Raw genomic sequence first — 17754 nt, 5'->3', positions numbered from 1 at the left:
TTCTTTGGGCTTCATTTTACTGTTGTGAAGCCAGTAAAATTGTGACTTTTTTTCAAATACACCTGCATATTATGTATTTTGTGCTGTCCAATTACAAACTGATGAACCCATGCTTTGGATAAAGTCAGGCGTTAAGGATATAAATGTTTCCTCCTCATGTAAAATGTGGAGCAGAGATATATTTTTGGTTGAGCAGTGTGGGGAAGAGAGACCCTGCGGACCTTAAATTTTAGCTTTGAGGTCAAATAAGAAAGAAAAGGCAGGCAGGATAGTATCTTATCCAAAAGCTCGGACACAGATCGATGACTCAGACGAATGACATAATCAGAGAAGATCAACTGAGCTCATGACATGTGTGTTAACAGTGAGGAGTGTGTGACGCGACAGGACATTTAGGACACACACATACAGTACGACGGGGAGAGAGCATGGGGGGCCGAGGGAAGCCAGCCAGTTGGCGGCTGCATGTGAGTTTCTGAGTTCTAGTTTATCCACTGAGCATGTATGATTGCTCATGTCCACCTCATTTATTTGTGTGTGTGTGTGTGTGTGTGTGTGTGTGTGTGTGTGTGTGTCATTAATTTGCGTGCCTAGTTAGAGCACTGAGATGCACCACTTCCATCTGCTCGGCACACATTTTGAAAATACTGCACAGTAAGCGAGCGAGCGAGTGAGATTAGTAATCCTGTAGCATTTCAGTGGAGCAGGACTTCAAACTAATACAGCAGCTTCTGGTGGAGAAAAAAGTCTAAAGCAGTGACGACTGCCTTGAAGTCTGCTTCTGTTTTAATCAGCAAAAGAATAAAACAAGGACACAACGAGGACAGAAGAAAGAGGAAAAAGATCTGACTTAAATTATAACTTTAAGCCAGATCTTGTTATCAACAAGTGTGGATGAGGCGCTTTTCATTGAGGAATCCAGGCAGCATGTTTTCCATCAGCATGCAGTCTGAATCAGCCGCGTTTCCGTGACAACAGCCCACAGCGTCATGACAACGGAAGAGCACCCGCGATGGCGCGTGGAACACCCTGACTTCCTGTCGGCTTCCTGCTCGGACTCTCTCTATTGCCATGGATACAAAACCATCACCTCTCCTCTCTATCTTTCGGTGCGGGGTCGCGCCCCCAATTCCTCACTTGTCTGTCTGACACACACACACACACACACACACACACACACACGGATAATCACACAAAGGCAAACATAACCCGTATACAAATAAAAGCATCCGTGTGCATTTGTGCTCTCGTACAGGCACTAGAGAAGCGTGTTAGAAACTGTATATGTGCATCTGGGAGGGGAGACTATCAGCGGCCACCCAAAGATTTCAATTGAAATATGTGTGTGTGCGTGTGTGTGTGTGTGTGCGACTCAGGGGGTTCGGCTGGTGGGGGCCGGGGGGTTAATCAACTTTCAACCCCCATCCCCCTCCCCCTCCCCCGGTGAACTTTCCCACTGGGAAAAGAAAGTCCGGTCTGTGCTGAGATTCAGTTAGCTTCCACTCGGCTCGTCTCTGAATTCCACGCTTCACGGACCAACAGACGAGCCTCCATTAACTTTCATCAAACCAATTGGATTTGGTTCCCGCTCAACGTCATGGCTCTAAAGTGAGGAACCAAGTGAAGAAAGCCCCGCGTCAAGAGGTCTGCTGGGGGGGGGGGGGAACAGGAAAGAGCTCTGCTTTGAGAAATACACCAGTTTCAGCTGTGATTTCTGCCTTTGTTTCTCTCTTTGAACTCAGCCATTCTCTGAACAATAAAAGGAGTTATGTGTCAGCACTTCAAGGAAAACCAACTTTTGGTACCAATTTTGCATCTCTATCTTGTTTTTTTTCACGGCGGATTCTCTCTCACATGCAACAACGCTGCAGAGTTACAAAAAATACTTTGATTTGAGAAGCTCTTTAAACAGTTTTCTGACTAGTACCTTGATGATTTAGAAAGAGTCACACATTGGGAGTTACAGCAGGAAAGAGCATCCCATTTCACGTAATTCATCTGGTTTTTGGGGTGATGAAGTCTTTTACATTTATGGAACGCTTCAGCCATAGAATGACTTTTTATATCAAGACAACTTTTTTTAGCAGACACATTAGGATTGACAAAATCAACAGTTTGGTACGTTCTTAAAAAGAAGGAATGTACTGGAAGAGAAAAGTGTAGAGAAGGAAAGGAGCGGCACATCATCTGGTTAACATGGTGGAGGCAGTGCCGTGGCATGGGCTTGTATGGCTGCCATTGGAACTGGGCCACTGGTGTTCATTGATGACGTCACAGCTGATAGAAGGAGCAGGATGAGTTTTGAGATATGCTAAACTATCTACTCGGATTCAGCCAAATGCTGCAAACCTGAGTGGACGGCGCTTCTCGGTACAGATCGATAATGAATCAAACATACTGTGAAAACAGCCCAAGAGCTTCTCAAGGCAAATAAATGGAATATTCTTCAATGGCCAAGTCACCTGATCTCAAAGTAGGTATGCTTTTCATTGACTTCAGATCACACTGAAAACGAAAGACCCACAAACAAGCATCAACTGAAGGAGGCTGCAGTAAAGGCCTGGCAAAGCATCTCAAGGGAGGAAGTATTCAAAATGATCATTATATTCACTATTATGTTAGTTTGTCTCTAAAGTCTACATTCAACCATATATTGACTGCTTTATTTCAAATCCATTGCAGTCATGTAAATAGGCAACATTTAAAAAATGGTGTCACAGTCCAAATGATTATATCAACAGCTGTTTGTAGTGGCTCCGTGTGATGGCGTGGCACTGGAGCAGCACCCTGATCACCATGCATTGTTGCATTGTTGATATTCTAGACATGCACTTAATCACCCTCGGAGTGGGGAAGTTGTGGAATTTGCAACATGTCAGTCCAAACACTCTCCACCTTCTGCTCGCATTACTTTACTTTACCTCACTCCGACGACTCGATTCCACAAATCCCGCCAGGTTTGGCAGGATTTGCTTTCGGTGAGCAAATTCAGTTCACGCCATTAACAACATCAGGCAATGGCACAAGAGCAGAATGTATGTTAGATGGAGCCTCAGTGACGGATGTTGGACTATAGCTGCTGCACAAAGGACTTTAAAGCAGAGTGTTTGCAAGACAACAGTGGCCCCATGACAGAGAACAGTGCTATACAACAGAGAAACCTTACGGTTGTGACGCACTGCTGGAACATCTTTAGCCATGTGTCAGTCACTCTGCTTTATAGCAGGGAAACAGGAATATGAATGAATTAGGTCTACAAGCAGATCATGTAATCAGACTTAACCAGTTCTAATCTAGATTAAGGTCAAAAGTCACTTCTACAACTTTACACTAATATGACTTCCCTAAAAGCTGAAGTATGTGCGTGTGTATTCCTGTTTGAGAGTGTGTAAGTCTCCTCTGCCCATCAGCTGGATGGCCGGGTAGCCTGCGAGGTTCTTTCCCTCTCCGGTAGCCTCAGTCCTCAGTGCCAACCTTTTGAAACCTTTTGTATGTGGGCACCGACAGAGACAGACGGCCATTGTCAGCTGCTGTAACTCCAGACAGACCTCCTCAACTGGAGAGACCGCAGAGAGAGCATTGGCATTCTGTGCTTTCAGCGACTTAGTTCCACTCTCCTCTCCTTTTCACCTTTTGTCCCTCGTGGTCCTGCCATCCTCCTTTTCTTGCGCTGGTTATCCCTCGCTACTCTCTTGAGTCTTAAATGTCGAGTCCAAAGACAAATCCATATCGGACACTTTTAATACATAGCACAACATTTGTACTAACTCCTTGGACAGGTAGCATTTCAAAAAGGGTCAAGATGCTCGTAGGGGGGGTCATCAATCCAGGAGATCGTGAAAGAACGTGAGCGCCAGCATTCTCCAAACTGAACTGGAGAATTGTTCAAAAAAAGGGACCTTTCGCCTGTCTTCCCGTTTCCCATTCATATAATAAAACACATTCTGTACAACGTCTGTTGGCTTTAAAGAAATACAGTGAATCTCTCTCTTAAGTAGGAAATACTAACTTCCTGCACAGCCTTGAAAAGTCTTCCGCTTCCCTCTTTGTAGACGACAGCAGCTCCGGTTATCGCGGACTCGCAGCAGTCACGACGGATTCCGATGGAGACTCAAAGGCAAAGACACTTCTCAAGTCGAGGCTCGTGTTCATCGTGTTCCCAAACATACTTGTTCCACATCAGAGCTAAACACACTACTTAAGCTCGGCCTGGATGTTGACGATGGCAGTGGAGAAGTGGATTAGGATGAGGAGGCTGCTCGGGATGTTTCTGCAGAGCTTTTATGTATTTGTTGCCACGTTACTCGTGTTGCTGTTAACTATAATTTCATGTTCTTCACGAAAGAGAAAGTAAACTGTTCGGAGCACTTGTCTTAATTTACTGAAATGTGAGATTTGGTGTCAAGCGTTACTTTAGGGCCAAATCAGGCTGAGGTGAAGAAAAAAACTAAAAAAGGTCCTCAATGTCCGACTGAAACTTTTCATAAAAGATGCATCTGTATGAGAAACGGGGTAACCTCAAGATGATACACCGCCATATTCAATATTTGACCAGTCTTGGCTTGCAAGAGAGCTTCCCCCCACCGTATTCTACCTTTACCTAGGAGACCCTGTACGTCTGCCGACGAGAGCGACTACACTGACCACACCTTTGAGTGACTCGAGTGTTTCTCCGAGCCGAGTTCCCTGTCCAGGCCGCTGAGCCTCAAAGACGTTGGGCTGTCCTCGTGGCACAGGCCAGCTTTGACGTGAGTGGGACTCTACGCTGCCACAGTCAAAAGCAGACTGCGGCAAAGTGGAATAAAGGATATAAGAGCACTTATGAGTAAAATGCGTTGGATGGAGTGAAAGAGAGTGGAGGAGAAAGAGTTAAGGAAGACAAAAATCACAGTAGAGAGCAGCCAATCAATTATTCAATGTAACATCTGTGGGTTTTTAGCAATGGCAACACTGTGGTGACTAGAACAGTGCAACCCACTTCTATCAGGACGCTCACAGTACAGTCGTGTTTCACACATTTTATCAATCGGTTATACTTAAAGTAGCACATAAACAATCATTTGCTCCATTCTGAGGAGTTTAACGATCTGTATTCTATAAAAATCGTTTTCTCTAGAATATTCTAATCTCCCAAATGTGTATGACCCCTAAAAAAAAGGTTGACAGTTAAGAAGGCTTTGGAAAATCTTCCTAACAAGATTCATTTCCCTCGGTGGAGATTTTTATTTGGCTGCTTTACAGAGCTACAGACTCCATCAGCCTGTGTGCGTGTTTGTAAGTTAGCGCGCGCATAATCTCATTTTGAGCATTGGAGTTTAAGATAGAAGGAGGCAGGCACGCAATTCAAATCACATGCTATGAACAGTGAGTTTCAAACATGGACCGTGTTGAGTGTGCCTGAGCAGTCTCCTAAGTCTATGCAGCATAAAAAGCGATTCACTTTTCTATCGGAGTAATGTTGTTGTTGTTTTTTTCGCAGTCAGAATCAAGACGGAACATGTGATCACTCCTTTTAATGTCGACAAAGGGAGCGCAGACCACATCCACTCCTTCTGTTGCTTCCTTTCACATTAAAAAGGCCTTGACATATAATATTTGCAGGCAAGTATTTTGCATTTTCATGTAATTAAAATGATATATTTATAGTTATCTTTAAAGTCTTAGTTTTACTCACCAAAAATGTATTGAACACATTTCCTATAACATTTTAATAAAGTATTTGAAATCCTGTATTGTTTACAACAATGTTTACTAGCTTGCAGTCTTCTTTGCTGCAACATTATTGCCGCCTGTGTTTGATGATAAGAATCATTTACTGTAACTCTTTTGAGACAGACAGTATGATACTGTAATTTACTGTGTATCTGACACTCGGTCATCACTGCTCTCTACATATTGTCTATGGATTTACTGTCAGTACGCTATGTGTGCCAGCATTTTGGGGGCATTTGCTATTACACCATCGGACACATATAGAGACGTCCATATTACACCAGACATCCTATTATGTCACCGGATGCAAATGCTGGGAGTGCACTGGGTGGCCAGGTGGTATCTCACATGGAGAAGATATGATCACTGAACTCCCACTAACTATCACACATTAACCATGACATTGTGTATGCTGGTATGTTAGTATATAATGTATAGTGCTATTTACTGTATTTGATGGTGGTGATTACTTTTTAATCATTTGTAGCTCCCGTTTAAAAGTTCCTACCTCACCGTCAGTGATAAGTAATAGCATTTAATGTCTGTTCATGCACTGCACATAAACAGATTATGCAAAGAGACATATTAGTATGTGGCTGTTGGAAGCCTTCTGGTTGCCATTTTTAATCTTGAGTAGTGTTGACCAATCACGTCGCAGCAGGCCTTGGTTGACTGCAGGTAAGCAGTCTGTGTGGAGAGCTAAGTAGGTGGAGCCATTGGCTGGAATGCAATCTGGGAACTGCTGATGATTTCGCTTTTTTGGGGTTAAAATTAGCTTGCCTTGGTCCTAAATCTGATTTCTCTCTCTCCCTCTCTCCTTCCCTCCCTCACTCACATGCTCACACACACACACACACACACACACACACACACACACACACACACACACACACACACACACAGTAAAGTACACAGGCAACGATTTGTGCCAAACTCCAGTATAGATCCTGCTGAGCTGTTGAAGGATCAATAGCATGCAGGCTGCTGTTGCCATTGTTGCCAATCACCAACCACAACAACCCATCAATCCAACAGGACATATGCCGATTCAAATCAAACGTTGTGAGAAAGGTAGTCTTGTTAGGAGAGTAAACATATCACCACTAACTCCAGGAAACAACCACAACATGCAATCAATAATGGTTGGAGGATGTTTGGAAAGCCGATTGGAATACAATGAGGTCTGAAGAGGAGAGCATCGGGAAGGGAAGGGACGAGCACACGTTCATGCTGAGCAGATTCAGATTAGTTTTAAATCTCAGGATCGCAGCCTGCTGAAACCCAAAGTCATGGTGGGCATCGACATATATTCAATATTAAAATAGCGGACGCATCAAAACGGGAATACATGCTGGAATCCCTTGGCTGCCAAAATGCACACATAGCACCACAGGCAGAAGAGGAGTCGGATGCATGTTGTGCTGTACGGGGGGAATCCATGCTGTCGAAAAGCATGTGGCACAGAGAAGGACTCCAGAGAGAAGATCGCGCTCACTGGCAGAACCGCTCGGACAAACAGCCACACCATCACAGCCAGTGTGTGTGTGTGTGTGTGTGTGTGTGTGTGTGTGTGTATATAGCGAGAACGTGTGTTTTGTGTGAGATTTTGAGCGGCGCCCAGGCATATTGTGGGACAGATGGCTGGAGCATCCTCTATTTCTCTCCGTATGTGTCCGAACAGCATTCAACACAAACATTTTTCAAAGGAAAGGAAAGTCGCACCAGACGGTTGGTACAATACACGGGAACGTGCAGCTACAGCAAAGTGGGTCTACGAGCTCGACTGCTGCAACTTTCAGAGCACCACGATATCTGGATGGAAGTGGAAACATAACTCAGCCTGTTGTACCCAATCTGGGATTAATTATATAAATGAAAAGCTTTTTCCTCTGGTGACAGCAGGTGGAGGAAGGAGGTCAAAGCCACAGGCATTTAGGGGCAGTGAGATCTTCATGCCACGAAGTAAGAGCAGCTGCAATAAGGACGTTTAAGGAATGGCACAGCATTTGTCTATTTCTGCACCGGGTTATATCAAATTAGAAAAACGCCTCATGGCTCATCCGCGTTAATCTGATATCACAAAGATCTCCTTAAACGGGAAGACGCAGGTTTGTGCTCGGGACGTTTGGAAGTCTCTGATGTCGGCCTCCTGAATTGAACGTCGTGAGATTCATCTCCTGCACTTTCCTAGAACGAGCAAATAATGGAATAAAACCAAAAAGGCGACCTTGTTAAGACTTGATGTCGAAGGTTTTAGCATGTTCTAGTTCTCGAAGGTCAAAATCCAGCTAAACTTTACTGAAGTTGGGTGAATGCCAACTACCCCATTTGGGAACTTTAACAAGTGAAAAAGGCTTTGGTTTTCTTCTGTCTGGACACTCCATAAAAAAGCAAAAAAATGCAACTATTGTCTCATTGAGGAGTTTAAGAAATCCAATAAAACAATGTGCCAGCTGATAGTCTGAACATCAACACATAACATAAACAAAGATGTTGGATGAGGCTCAAATGAGTTGGTTAAAGAATTATGACCAAGATAAAAAGAGTTTACTGAGTTTACATTTCAAAGCTGGAAAGATCTACGCGTCACTTTCTGTAGTGGACAAACTATGTACTGTATGGAAACTACTGATATTTCTATGATTCATTGGTCAAACTGACTGGAGAACATGTGTATTTGTGTCTTTCTTCTTTGGAAATGAGTACATGCAGAGTGTTTACAGAGGTTGTTTTTTCTCTCTTCCCGATCCTACTTCCACACCTAGTTAGTAAAATCAGCACCAAGTCTTTCTCTGGGATTTCTTTACCAAAGAGGATCTGTGCTTCGACAGCTGCTGTGACTCATATATTGAGAGATTATGTCTTTAACAGACCATTACAGTCGCTCTCACAAGATGGTGAAGAGCAGCCAACATGGCTTGTAAAAAAAACAACTATCAGGTGTTTCCTGAAAACTCTAACAGGTGGTGTGGTGATGCCCTCGAGGACTTCTGGGCCGTCTATATTAAAAGGCTAAATCTACCTATATATAAACACATCTGAATTTATAGCATATGAATAACACAGCAATACATGTCATAATATTCATGACTAAGTACCATAATTACTTTTGGAATATATCTCTGAAAAAGGGGATTGTATTAACACAAGCCCACTCAGCCGTCACCTGAAGCGACATTTGGACTGAACAATAAGTTCAACAGACAGTTTCTCCAAATGCAGCATTCACAGAAGACATCAGGGAGCACAGCCTCACATTCACATGCACACTTCGGCTCACTGCTCAAAGCATGACCAGAGAAGTCCCGCATGCTGCGGCGGATTCACTTCAAACTGGAAGATGCTTGGCGTCACCTACATTGGAGGCGCACGCTTCCGAAAATGCGCTCGGACAAAATCCCGAATTCCAATCTCCAAAGAGAATTCATGATTCACCATCCGGAGGGGAATGAATCAACCAGACGCTCAATCTGTTGACGGCGTTCACAATAACGTCCAGTGCGTCACATGACAGCCACCGCACTCAATCGAATAAACAATAATAATAACACGCTCTCCCCCTCATGCGATTTCTTACCCATTTGGCTGAAGAGGAGCAGCTGGGAGATGAAGATCTCGGTCCTGGGAGCTGCCATGGTCTCCGCGAGAGAAATGACGCGTCAAGAGGCAGAATGAGAGGCTTCTTCTGAAATAAAAAACTCAAAAAAGGGCCGGACGGACGCGGAGATGCGCTACCAGCTCATCGCCCCTCCTCTGCCGCCTCTGCGCGGGGCGCCGGGTGATAAAGTGCTCCGCTCGGCTCGGCTCGGCGCGGTGCAGCTCGGCTCGGCTCGGCTGCGTGCGGAGCGAGGAATGCTGTCTCGCTGGTAGCGGACGCGCGCTCGCGTACATCGCAGCGAGAGACGGGGCTGCGTGTGCGCGCCGCCCTGACCCGAATGGAAACCACTGAATCGCTCATTAAATATCCTTCTGGGGACGTGGTGTGTGTCTGCAGCTTTTATTCATTTCATCTCCTGGGGGGCATTTATTGAAAGAGTGACTTTATAGTAGCAAACAAAGAGTTTACAGTGAACGCGTCATACTTTATAGGAGAATATAATATTTGGGGAACAAAATGCATAAATGAGGACGACAAAGTGTTTTCACGCATGGTCATGGTATTACCGTATCATCTCCCATACAGTGATACTGTAATGACAATATACTATCTCCAAACAGTCATATTGTTTGGCTGATTGGTTTGCATATATCTTTGTAGACATTTTTTAAAATCCTCTATGATTATGCAATGAATGCACAGCCCATCTGATCGGATTATTATAAAAGGATCAAACATGTTATATAGAGTCAGGCGCACAAGAAATAAACAAAGAAGCATAACCACGTGACTTGAAATGTCTCTAACGTTAAAAACCCGACAACAAGTCTTCTCTCTTGGAACATCGTGGTGACTCTCACAGAGTTTCATTTGACTACCTCACAAAGCCTCAAGGGAGAAACCTCACAAGCTGTTTTAAAGACTTTCTATGAAGCGGTGAAACGAAGCAAGAATGTGGACCCAGCCAAGCCGGCCTGTCCCACGGCGGAACCAGCGTGTGCGTCTTTGAGATGGTGGTGAGATTTGTATTGGCAGTGGTTGGACTACGAGATTCCCATGAAGTACACAAAGGCATGGTGCAATGTGTGTGTGTGTGTGTGTGTGTGTGTGTGTGTGTGTGTCTTTGGCAACACAATGTGTGTAGTTCCACAAGCAACAGGCTTCAATGGTGCAATAACACAGCAGTTGTGTGAGCTCTCTCATGTTTGTGAGAGTGAGACGGTGCTTCGGTCTCACTCTCACAATAACATGCCGCTCTCGTTACTCCGTGTGCATTCATTAGCATAAATTAAGAAAGATAATCCTCTTTAATTCAGGTGGGAGCCTCGTCTCACTTGTTGGACCAACATTTCTTTTTCAGCTGCTTGTTACAATATCCTCTTCCTGTGTGCATGTGTGTGTGAGCGTGTGTGTGTGTGTGTGTGTGTGCCTGCTCTTGGGAGAAAGAGCATGTTGATTGTATCAGTTTTTTCGTGGCTTCAATCAATCAACGACAGACACAAATAGAGAAAATAAAGCAAAACACAAATGCGACAGGAGAAGAAAAAAAAATCTATTTTTGAGTCTTACATAACACACAAACACACATCTCAACAGAACACACGTGTGAACGCACACCGTTACACGTCATCCCCGACAGGTGTACAGACACAAGCTTTGTGGTGAATGATCACAACGTGCTGTCGCCTCCTGCAAAACAATATACAGCGCTTTTAGTTTTTTCCCCCCATCCCGCTGCTGTGAACAGCTGATTTGCTGCACACTGGCAGCCATGGATTATGGATTACATGTTTGCTCTCTCTTTCCGTGCATTCGCACAGTGAGTGGAGGAAGGTCAATAAGAGTGTGTTTGGGTCATCTGCTGTTAGGTGCGTGTCGCCATTGATTAGATTTTCATGAAGCTACAAAACATAGTCTATCGTTTCTGATGTTACACTGATGGCAACTTCTTTTCCAGTTCCTATAGCTTAAAGCGAGTGATAGATTTTTATCTTGATTGGACCAGTATTCACACCGGTCCTATATCTTCTTGTAAGTGCAGTTACTCCTCTGGGGACTATGAACACCAAATGTCAGGGCAATCAACTGACTGAAGCCAACGTATGCCACGTACCTTCACACAACGGTTCGTATGATATATTACAACAAGTTGCTTCTCATTTTATGTGCATTTTCCTACAAAAAACAGCAACACATGTCAATTTCCGCTTGTGCCATGAATATAGTCTTTTCAAAATAAACTTCCGTCTTCACGGGAGGTTTAGATTAGGTTTAGGCAACATTACTAAATAGTTAGGTTCAGGAAAAGTGGACTTCTTGTTTAACATGGGAAACAAACAAAGATCAGTGTTTGTTGGACCCATCCACCGCCACTCCGCTAGTGCTGCGTAGTCTTTATACTTCCTCGCTGGCATTATTTTAGGTATAGCTAGGCATGCTGGAGGGGACCAGCCTGCATGGCTATACATCTACAGTCTATGCGGGAGACCAATTAAGTGTCTTGGAGGAAAGATCTTCCAGTTAAGTGTCTGCTGTCGAATCATTCCCATGTGTAAAGGCTCAATTTGAGGTTCAGTATCTTGCCCAAGGACATGTGGACTGGAGGAGCCGGAGATTGCACCATCGATCATCCAGTTAGTGGGGGAGCCGCTCTACCTCCTGAGCCACAGCCACCGCAGAGTCATCAGTAGACAATCGCCATGTGAAGAAGTTTTAAAAAAGTTCCCCTCTTCAACACCACCCCCCCCATTACGTTTTGATGATATGCACGTATGTGTGTGGTGGTGCCTGTGCCTCTGTTACCATGACAGTGAAATGTCGTTTCCGAGTTAGCAGTGATATTGACTTCTAGCGGTGGCGACTGGAGGTCAGTTTTCTGGACACCACAGGGCTGACAAATGCTGGTCGATGTGTGTGTGTGTGTGTGTGTGTGTGTGTGTGTGTGTGCGCACACGAGAGAGAGAGCGATGCCATCGGTAGTCGATGCCTGCTGTGGAACAACGAAGGAACTCGTCAGTGCTGCCTGCACATGTAAGTTGTTAAGGTGCATAGTCGAGGTTTACGAATGCTGAAAAAACTGGTCTCTGCCAACTACAACTTATTTTAAACTCTACTACTAAAGACTACTGTCAGATTGACCAACGAGCCAATGTTGAAAGAAAGTGTTCCCTTTGGGAGCATCTGTTGTATTTAGTAATCAATAAACTCAGATTATCCTAGAGGCAAGAGAAAAAGAAGAAACCAGAATAAATCTTAAAACCCACGATATGGAGAGTAATGTCAGAGTTGTCATTTGTCACCGGCATCAAGCAGCATCGGAAAGCGCTAAAAGCTAGCCGCTTGCATCTTTGTGTGTGCGTGTGTCTTTGAAACAGAGAGAGCAAGCGTGTCTGCCTTTAAGTGTGTGTTTCGGCCTTTTTACAGACTGACATTTACCTTACAGGCATACTAAAGGTTCCACCACAGATCTTAAAGGCGTATGACTCATCTCATCTCATACTCTTATTACCTCCTCCTTACATTATCCACAAGTGGACCACAATATCCCTACATGTTGGATTTACATTAATTAATTATTTTATCAATGTAAAACATCATGCCAGAGCAACATTTTAATACTCACTTTAAAAAAAATCTTTTAGTTGTGAGAGAGAGAAAAAAAGATGGCATCTTGCACTTATTTACGCACTGCACACATTTACACTTCGAAATACAACTGAACTGTGTCTCGCACATCGTGGTAAATGGAAGAATGGCAGGAATCTGAATGTGTAGATTGCGTTCTGCAGACTCATTCACATCAACATCTTATTAGGTTTATTCCAAACAATCAGATGGAAGTGTTTACATCAGGAAAACAAATTAAGATGGAGAGAGTGATGGACAGCGGTGGATTAACCAGTGTTTTCACAAAGGTGCATCAAGGAACACACTCGTGGTTTGGCATGTGTTACCCCATTCACTACAAAACCCATTGGTTAAGCAATAATGTAACTTTGACCACACAAAAAACTAAACCATTGACAACTATACTATTGACTTAAAAGTTAGGAAGTCTCACAAATTGCACTATGCTTTGGAATATGGCCATCAACAATTTGAACTTTAAACTCAACTCTGCATCACACTCTCAATGAGCATAACTTTACTGTAGTTTTGTTTTGTCTGTGCATTCACACAACTTACCAGTGGAGAGGGGACCGATGAGCCGAAAGCAGCGGTGCCAACTGGAGACCACATTCTGCAGAGACAGTGAGGACTCCAGTTAAAGTCAACCAATAAGGTCAATGAACCAGACGTGGAGCACACTTAAGAGTCCATATTATTTTCAAACCTGTATTTTATGTAATAACAGCTCAGTGAAGCTGCAGTGGTGGTTGATAATCCTCTAGGGATTCAGGCTGTACATGACAACGTCCTGCAACTACTGGGCACCTGGCTTTATATCCAACCGACTCGTGTCAAGTGACTGTCATCCTTCTTTTGCGTCGCGGCTGAACCGACACTGACTGACAGGTGACAGCAGGCCCATCACGACTGCAGGTTTTCCTCTGTCCGTGAAGTGAGTGGCCCTGGCCTGCTAGTTTACTTGTGTGCTGTGGGAATTAGACGAACAAGTGACGAAGAGGGCAAATGATCCATTAAAGTCGTCGTCATTACTTCAGCTATACGGCAGGAAATGAGGTGCGCTCTGGCTCCAGGCTGTGGGAGCCAGTACTTTCTTAAATGAGAAAGCTCATTTAAAAATGCAATGGATTTTTGTCACCGACAGACCTGTTTTTCCATTAGTAATAGTCATGATAGCTGTGATTGGAAAATACATCATAGGGCAGCTATCTAATTGGCCTCTTAATATTTCTCGTCCTCTTCAAAAATACTCCGATACCACCTCTCAGCTGCGGTAAACAATATTACGGAAGGAGGAGGAGGAAATGCTTTTAGTGCTTTAATAGCCTCAACCTAGATAATTAGCTTTAAAATAAGAGTTTCAAACAGAAAGGGAATATAACTTCAACAGCTGCCAAAGTCTAATAAGTGCCCCTCTCATACTGCATCTAAAACCAGCACACTGTCAGAGCTAAGGGGCGAGGAGAGCCTGCTATACAGGTCGAGTCCTTTTATCCCTTTTGAACATTTTATACCCCTCCTAATATCTTGTCGGTGCTAGGGGAGATAAGATGTACCTGCATCTGTATGTTGTTAAATTGAACATTTCACATAGTATTTCCCCCATTTATTTATTGATGAAATACAGAATGAGTTACTGGAAGTAAACTGGAAGCAGGTAGAGACTCCAGGTGAATACGAGGTCCTCTTGAAGTCTAAAGAGTCAACCGTAGACAAAGAGAAGCCTCTGGGCTTATTTCAGGCATACTTGCACCAAGCCATGGGTGAAGTTAAAATGCCTTCAGAAGTTTTCAGCACATCAACGTACAACAGAAGAAGGTCTAGCGGTTCAACCCACACTGGGTCTTCCCCAGGGTGTGTCTGGAAGGAGAAGTCAACCTCAGTTGAATGTCGAGATTCCTTGCATCGGCAATTAAAAGCAAGGAGGCTAAATTACACCAGCGTATCAGACACAAATAGGCGAGGAAAATAAGTTAAAAGTCACAGTCATGAACAATAAAATAACTCCAATAACACCAACAATAATAGAGGGACAAAACATCTAATATGTCTCTCTCTCTGAAGTCATTTATTAAAGCGATCGCTGCCTCCAATCGACTTCTCCATAAACTCTTAAGAGGCCGTCTTTCCGTTGAGACAATTAATGGAGTGGCGTTCTATCTCCATTGTTGGTTCTTACGGCAAATTGGTGTTCTGCCACTCTATCTTTCAAACGCCTCTTAGTGCGCCTAATGTATACACATGCACATGGGCAGGCAAGTTACACCTATGTGGAGTTACAATTCATAAAATGTTGCTCTTTATACGTCTCCCTTGTGTTTGTATTTATCTTTATATGTCTCCCTTCCTTCAGTTGCATTTTTTACGATGTGAAAATGCTGACATCACAGCGTTGACTACTTTCCACATTTTCTTTTGCATGAATTGTGTGTATTTACACACTTGTGCAAAAGGGACACATTTTTAAAACATGTTCTCGGACAAGAAGTGTTGTACCTTAATCTCCCTATTGGAGCAGACGAAAACAAAAACATCCATTGACAGCGACGGAAACAAACTTGAAGTGAGGTTAGTAAATGGTGTGTGGTATGAATAGTGAATGAGGTTCTGTCTCTTGAAGCAGCTAGAGAGACACACTCAAGTCACACAGGCAACAAAACACTTACTTCCCTAGGAAGAGGGTGAGCTCCTCACCCCTGCATCAGAGTATTCTTTTATTTTTATTTTTTTATTCCCTTCAGGTCGCTCACGCACACGAACTGAGATGGATTGCTGCAGGGAGCCATGGCAACCAGAGGGGCTATTTTCCGTTGCTGTGGCTAAGAAAGGGAGAAAAGAGAGAGGGAGTTAATCAACCACACACGTTTTTCCCTCTGTCTTCACTCCCTGACAGACTATACAGACTCGCACACACACACACACTTTATCGTACATTCACGTAGCTCAATACTTGTTGTTCTGTGGGGGAAAAGAGGCTCCCAGGGATGAAACAAACATTTAAAAAGTGTTTCCTGCTCGATTCGAATGGAACATGAACGCACTCACAAAAACACACAAACCTACCGGTAACTTTTAGCCTCTAGTTAACGTTACTGCAAATGCCAGTTTTTGTTCACTAGTTTAGAGACTGATTCACAACAATAGTTCAATTGCTTTCACTGAGGGTCAGAGTTGTTCAGCAGAACCAACCACAAGCTCAGGTTTCAAATACTGCCTCCTCCTACAAGTCTATTTGACTCGCTCGAAATTACTTAGGAATATCCATATCAACAGGCGCTGTCTCCCGTGATGGCTGTGATACATGTGACCTGCCTAGTGGTCCGCCACAAATGAATTACAAAACCTCTTACAAAACACGGTCTTAGATAAAGTAGTAGCTTTGAGGTGTCCGGTTGGAGCATATTTGTCGAAATGAGTGAGTTACTTTAAATCCAAGCCGGTTGTTTATTTCGTAAACTTGTAGAAACCATATGAACTTGAATACAGCCTAACATTTAACTTGGCGGGAGGTGCCTCCCTGAACCCGAACCCCACTGCACATGTGCACTTCCTCGAGTACGGTGTCTCGTAGCGTGCATACAGAGCGCGAACATAATCATTCACCAGAATGATCTACAATCTTTATATTTTAGTTGAGTCAACTGAGCCGCCTTTCTCTGTACCGCCTTTATTCTTCTAACATTACTTCTCTTCTCTTTCCGTTATTCCCTTCACAATAAAAGCCCCCGACACATACACCCCGAACACTGCTTCTGTTTACTTACTTAATATAATAGCTTTCATTCGTGCTGGAAAGGATGAGTGGCTTATCGCCATAAAAACAGTTAGTTTCCGCCGTCCACCATGGAAGAAATAGCCACTATTTCTGCCTTGTACATCTTGTGGAAGTCCCACAAACCTCGGAACATCAAACGCCCTTGTGTCTGGTTCCTGATATTAATATTATATATTATATCCGTAGCCGCACACGTACAGCTTCTCCAGGAACTGCGTCTGGATGACGGCCACTTCCAGACTATCAACTTATCCTCCATAGTTTCTGATTCAACGGCATGACGTCAGTGATATCTCAACGCTGAGAGGCTTTATCGACACAGCCTCACATACATATTATGAAATTATGAATATAATAATAATATAGGCCGTACAAGCCTCCGTACTGTAACACCATGAATAGAGGTGCATTACATTTCAAGCGGCGGAGTATCTGCGGATGCCGGCTCACATGACAGCAGTTTGTAAGTCGCTTTGGATAAAAGCGTCAGCTAAATGAAATGTAATGTAATGTAATGTAAAGCTCCACAATCTTAGTATGGTGATTATTTGTTTGCCACATACAGTCTATGGTTTATTAACGTTAAGGAACACGTGTGGACATTTCGAAAGTTGTCTTACTACCTCAGAGGAGAAGTAAGACATTTCCTAGCTAACAATGTCGAAACACAGCAGCATAGCCGTAGCTGCAACAGCACAGTGTTAAAGCCTGTTAGCTAATGAGAACCCCACAGCGACAACTACCGAGCTTCAGTAGGTACAGGAGCTAATGAAGCCCTCCCTCTCACCTGTTGCTTCCTTCCAGTCGGTCTCTTTATGGCGGCCTGAGGAAAACCGTTAACGCGACACGAGTTACACTAAAGTCCACATTGTGTTTGGAGACGTTGTGTGGGGACATTATTGTTGTTTTATCGTGACATAATTAGTTGTTTGTATTCACAAATAATGTTAAAAACGTCCAAAGGTGTCACTCGGGTTTGAATTTCTTAACGAACTGCGCCATCACCTGGTGGATGTCTTCAATCGCGCCTTGACGTCATCAC

At 43.7% G+C, this 17754-nt stretch overlaps 1 protein-coding gene across 1 annotated transcript in view; it reads right to left on the bottom strand.

Annotated features, from left to right (window-relative positions):
* ptprz1b (protein tyrosine phosphatase receptor type Z1b) overlaps positions 1 to 9603 on the bottom strand; it is a 49328-nt gene extending 39725 nt beyond the window's left edge. The window contains exons 1-2 of the mRNA XM_034526818.1: positions 9448 to 9603; positions 9290 to 9350 (exon numbers count right to left, since the gene is read on the bottom strand). Coding sequence (XP_034382709.1) covers positions 9290 to 9350; positions 9448 to 9603 — 217 coding nt within the window. The remainder of the gene's footprint in view (positions 1 to 9289; positions 9351 to 9447) is intronic.
* Positions 9604 to 17754: the final 8151 nt, after the last annotated feature.

Source organism: Cyclopterus lumpus, chromosome 23 (assembly GCF_009769545.1).
Source record: "Cyclopterus lumpus isolate fCycLum1 chromosome 23, fCycLum1.pri, whole genome shotgun sequence".
Classification (NCBI taxonomy): domain Eukaryota; kingdom Metazoa; phylum Chordata; class Actinopteri; order Perciformes; family Cyclopteridae; genus Cyclopterus; species Cyclopterus lumpus.
Note: the sequence above shows the minus strand (reverse complement) of the source record. Positions and strands in the feature narration are given on the sequence as shown.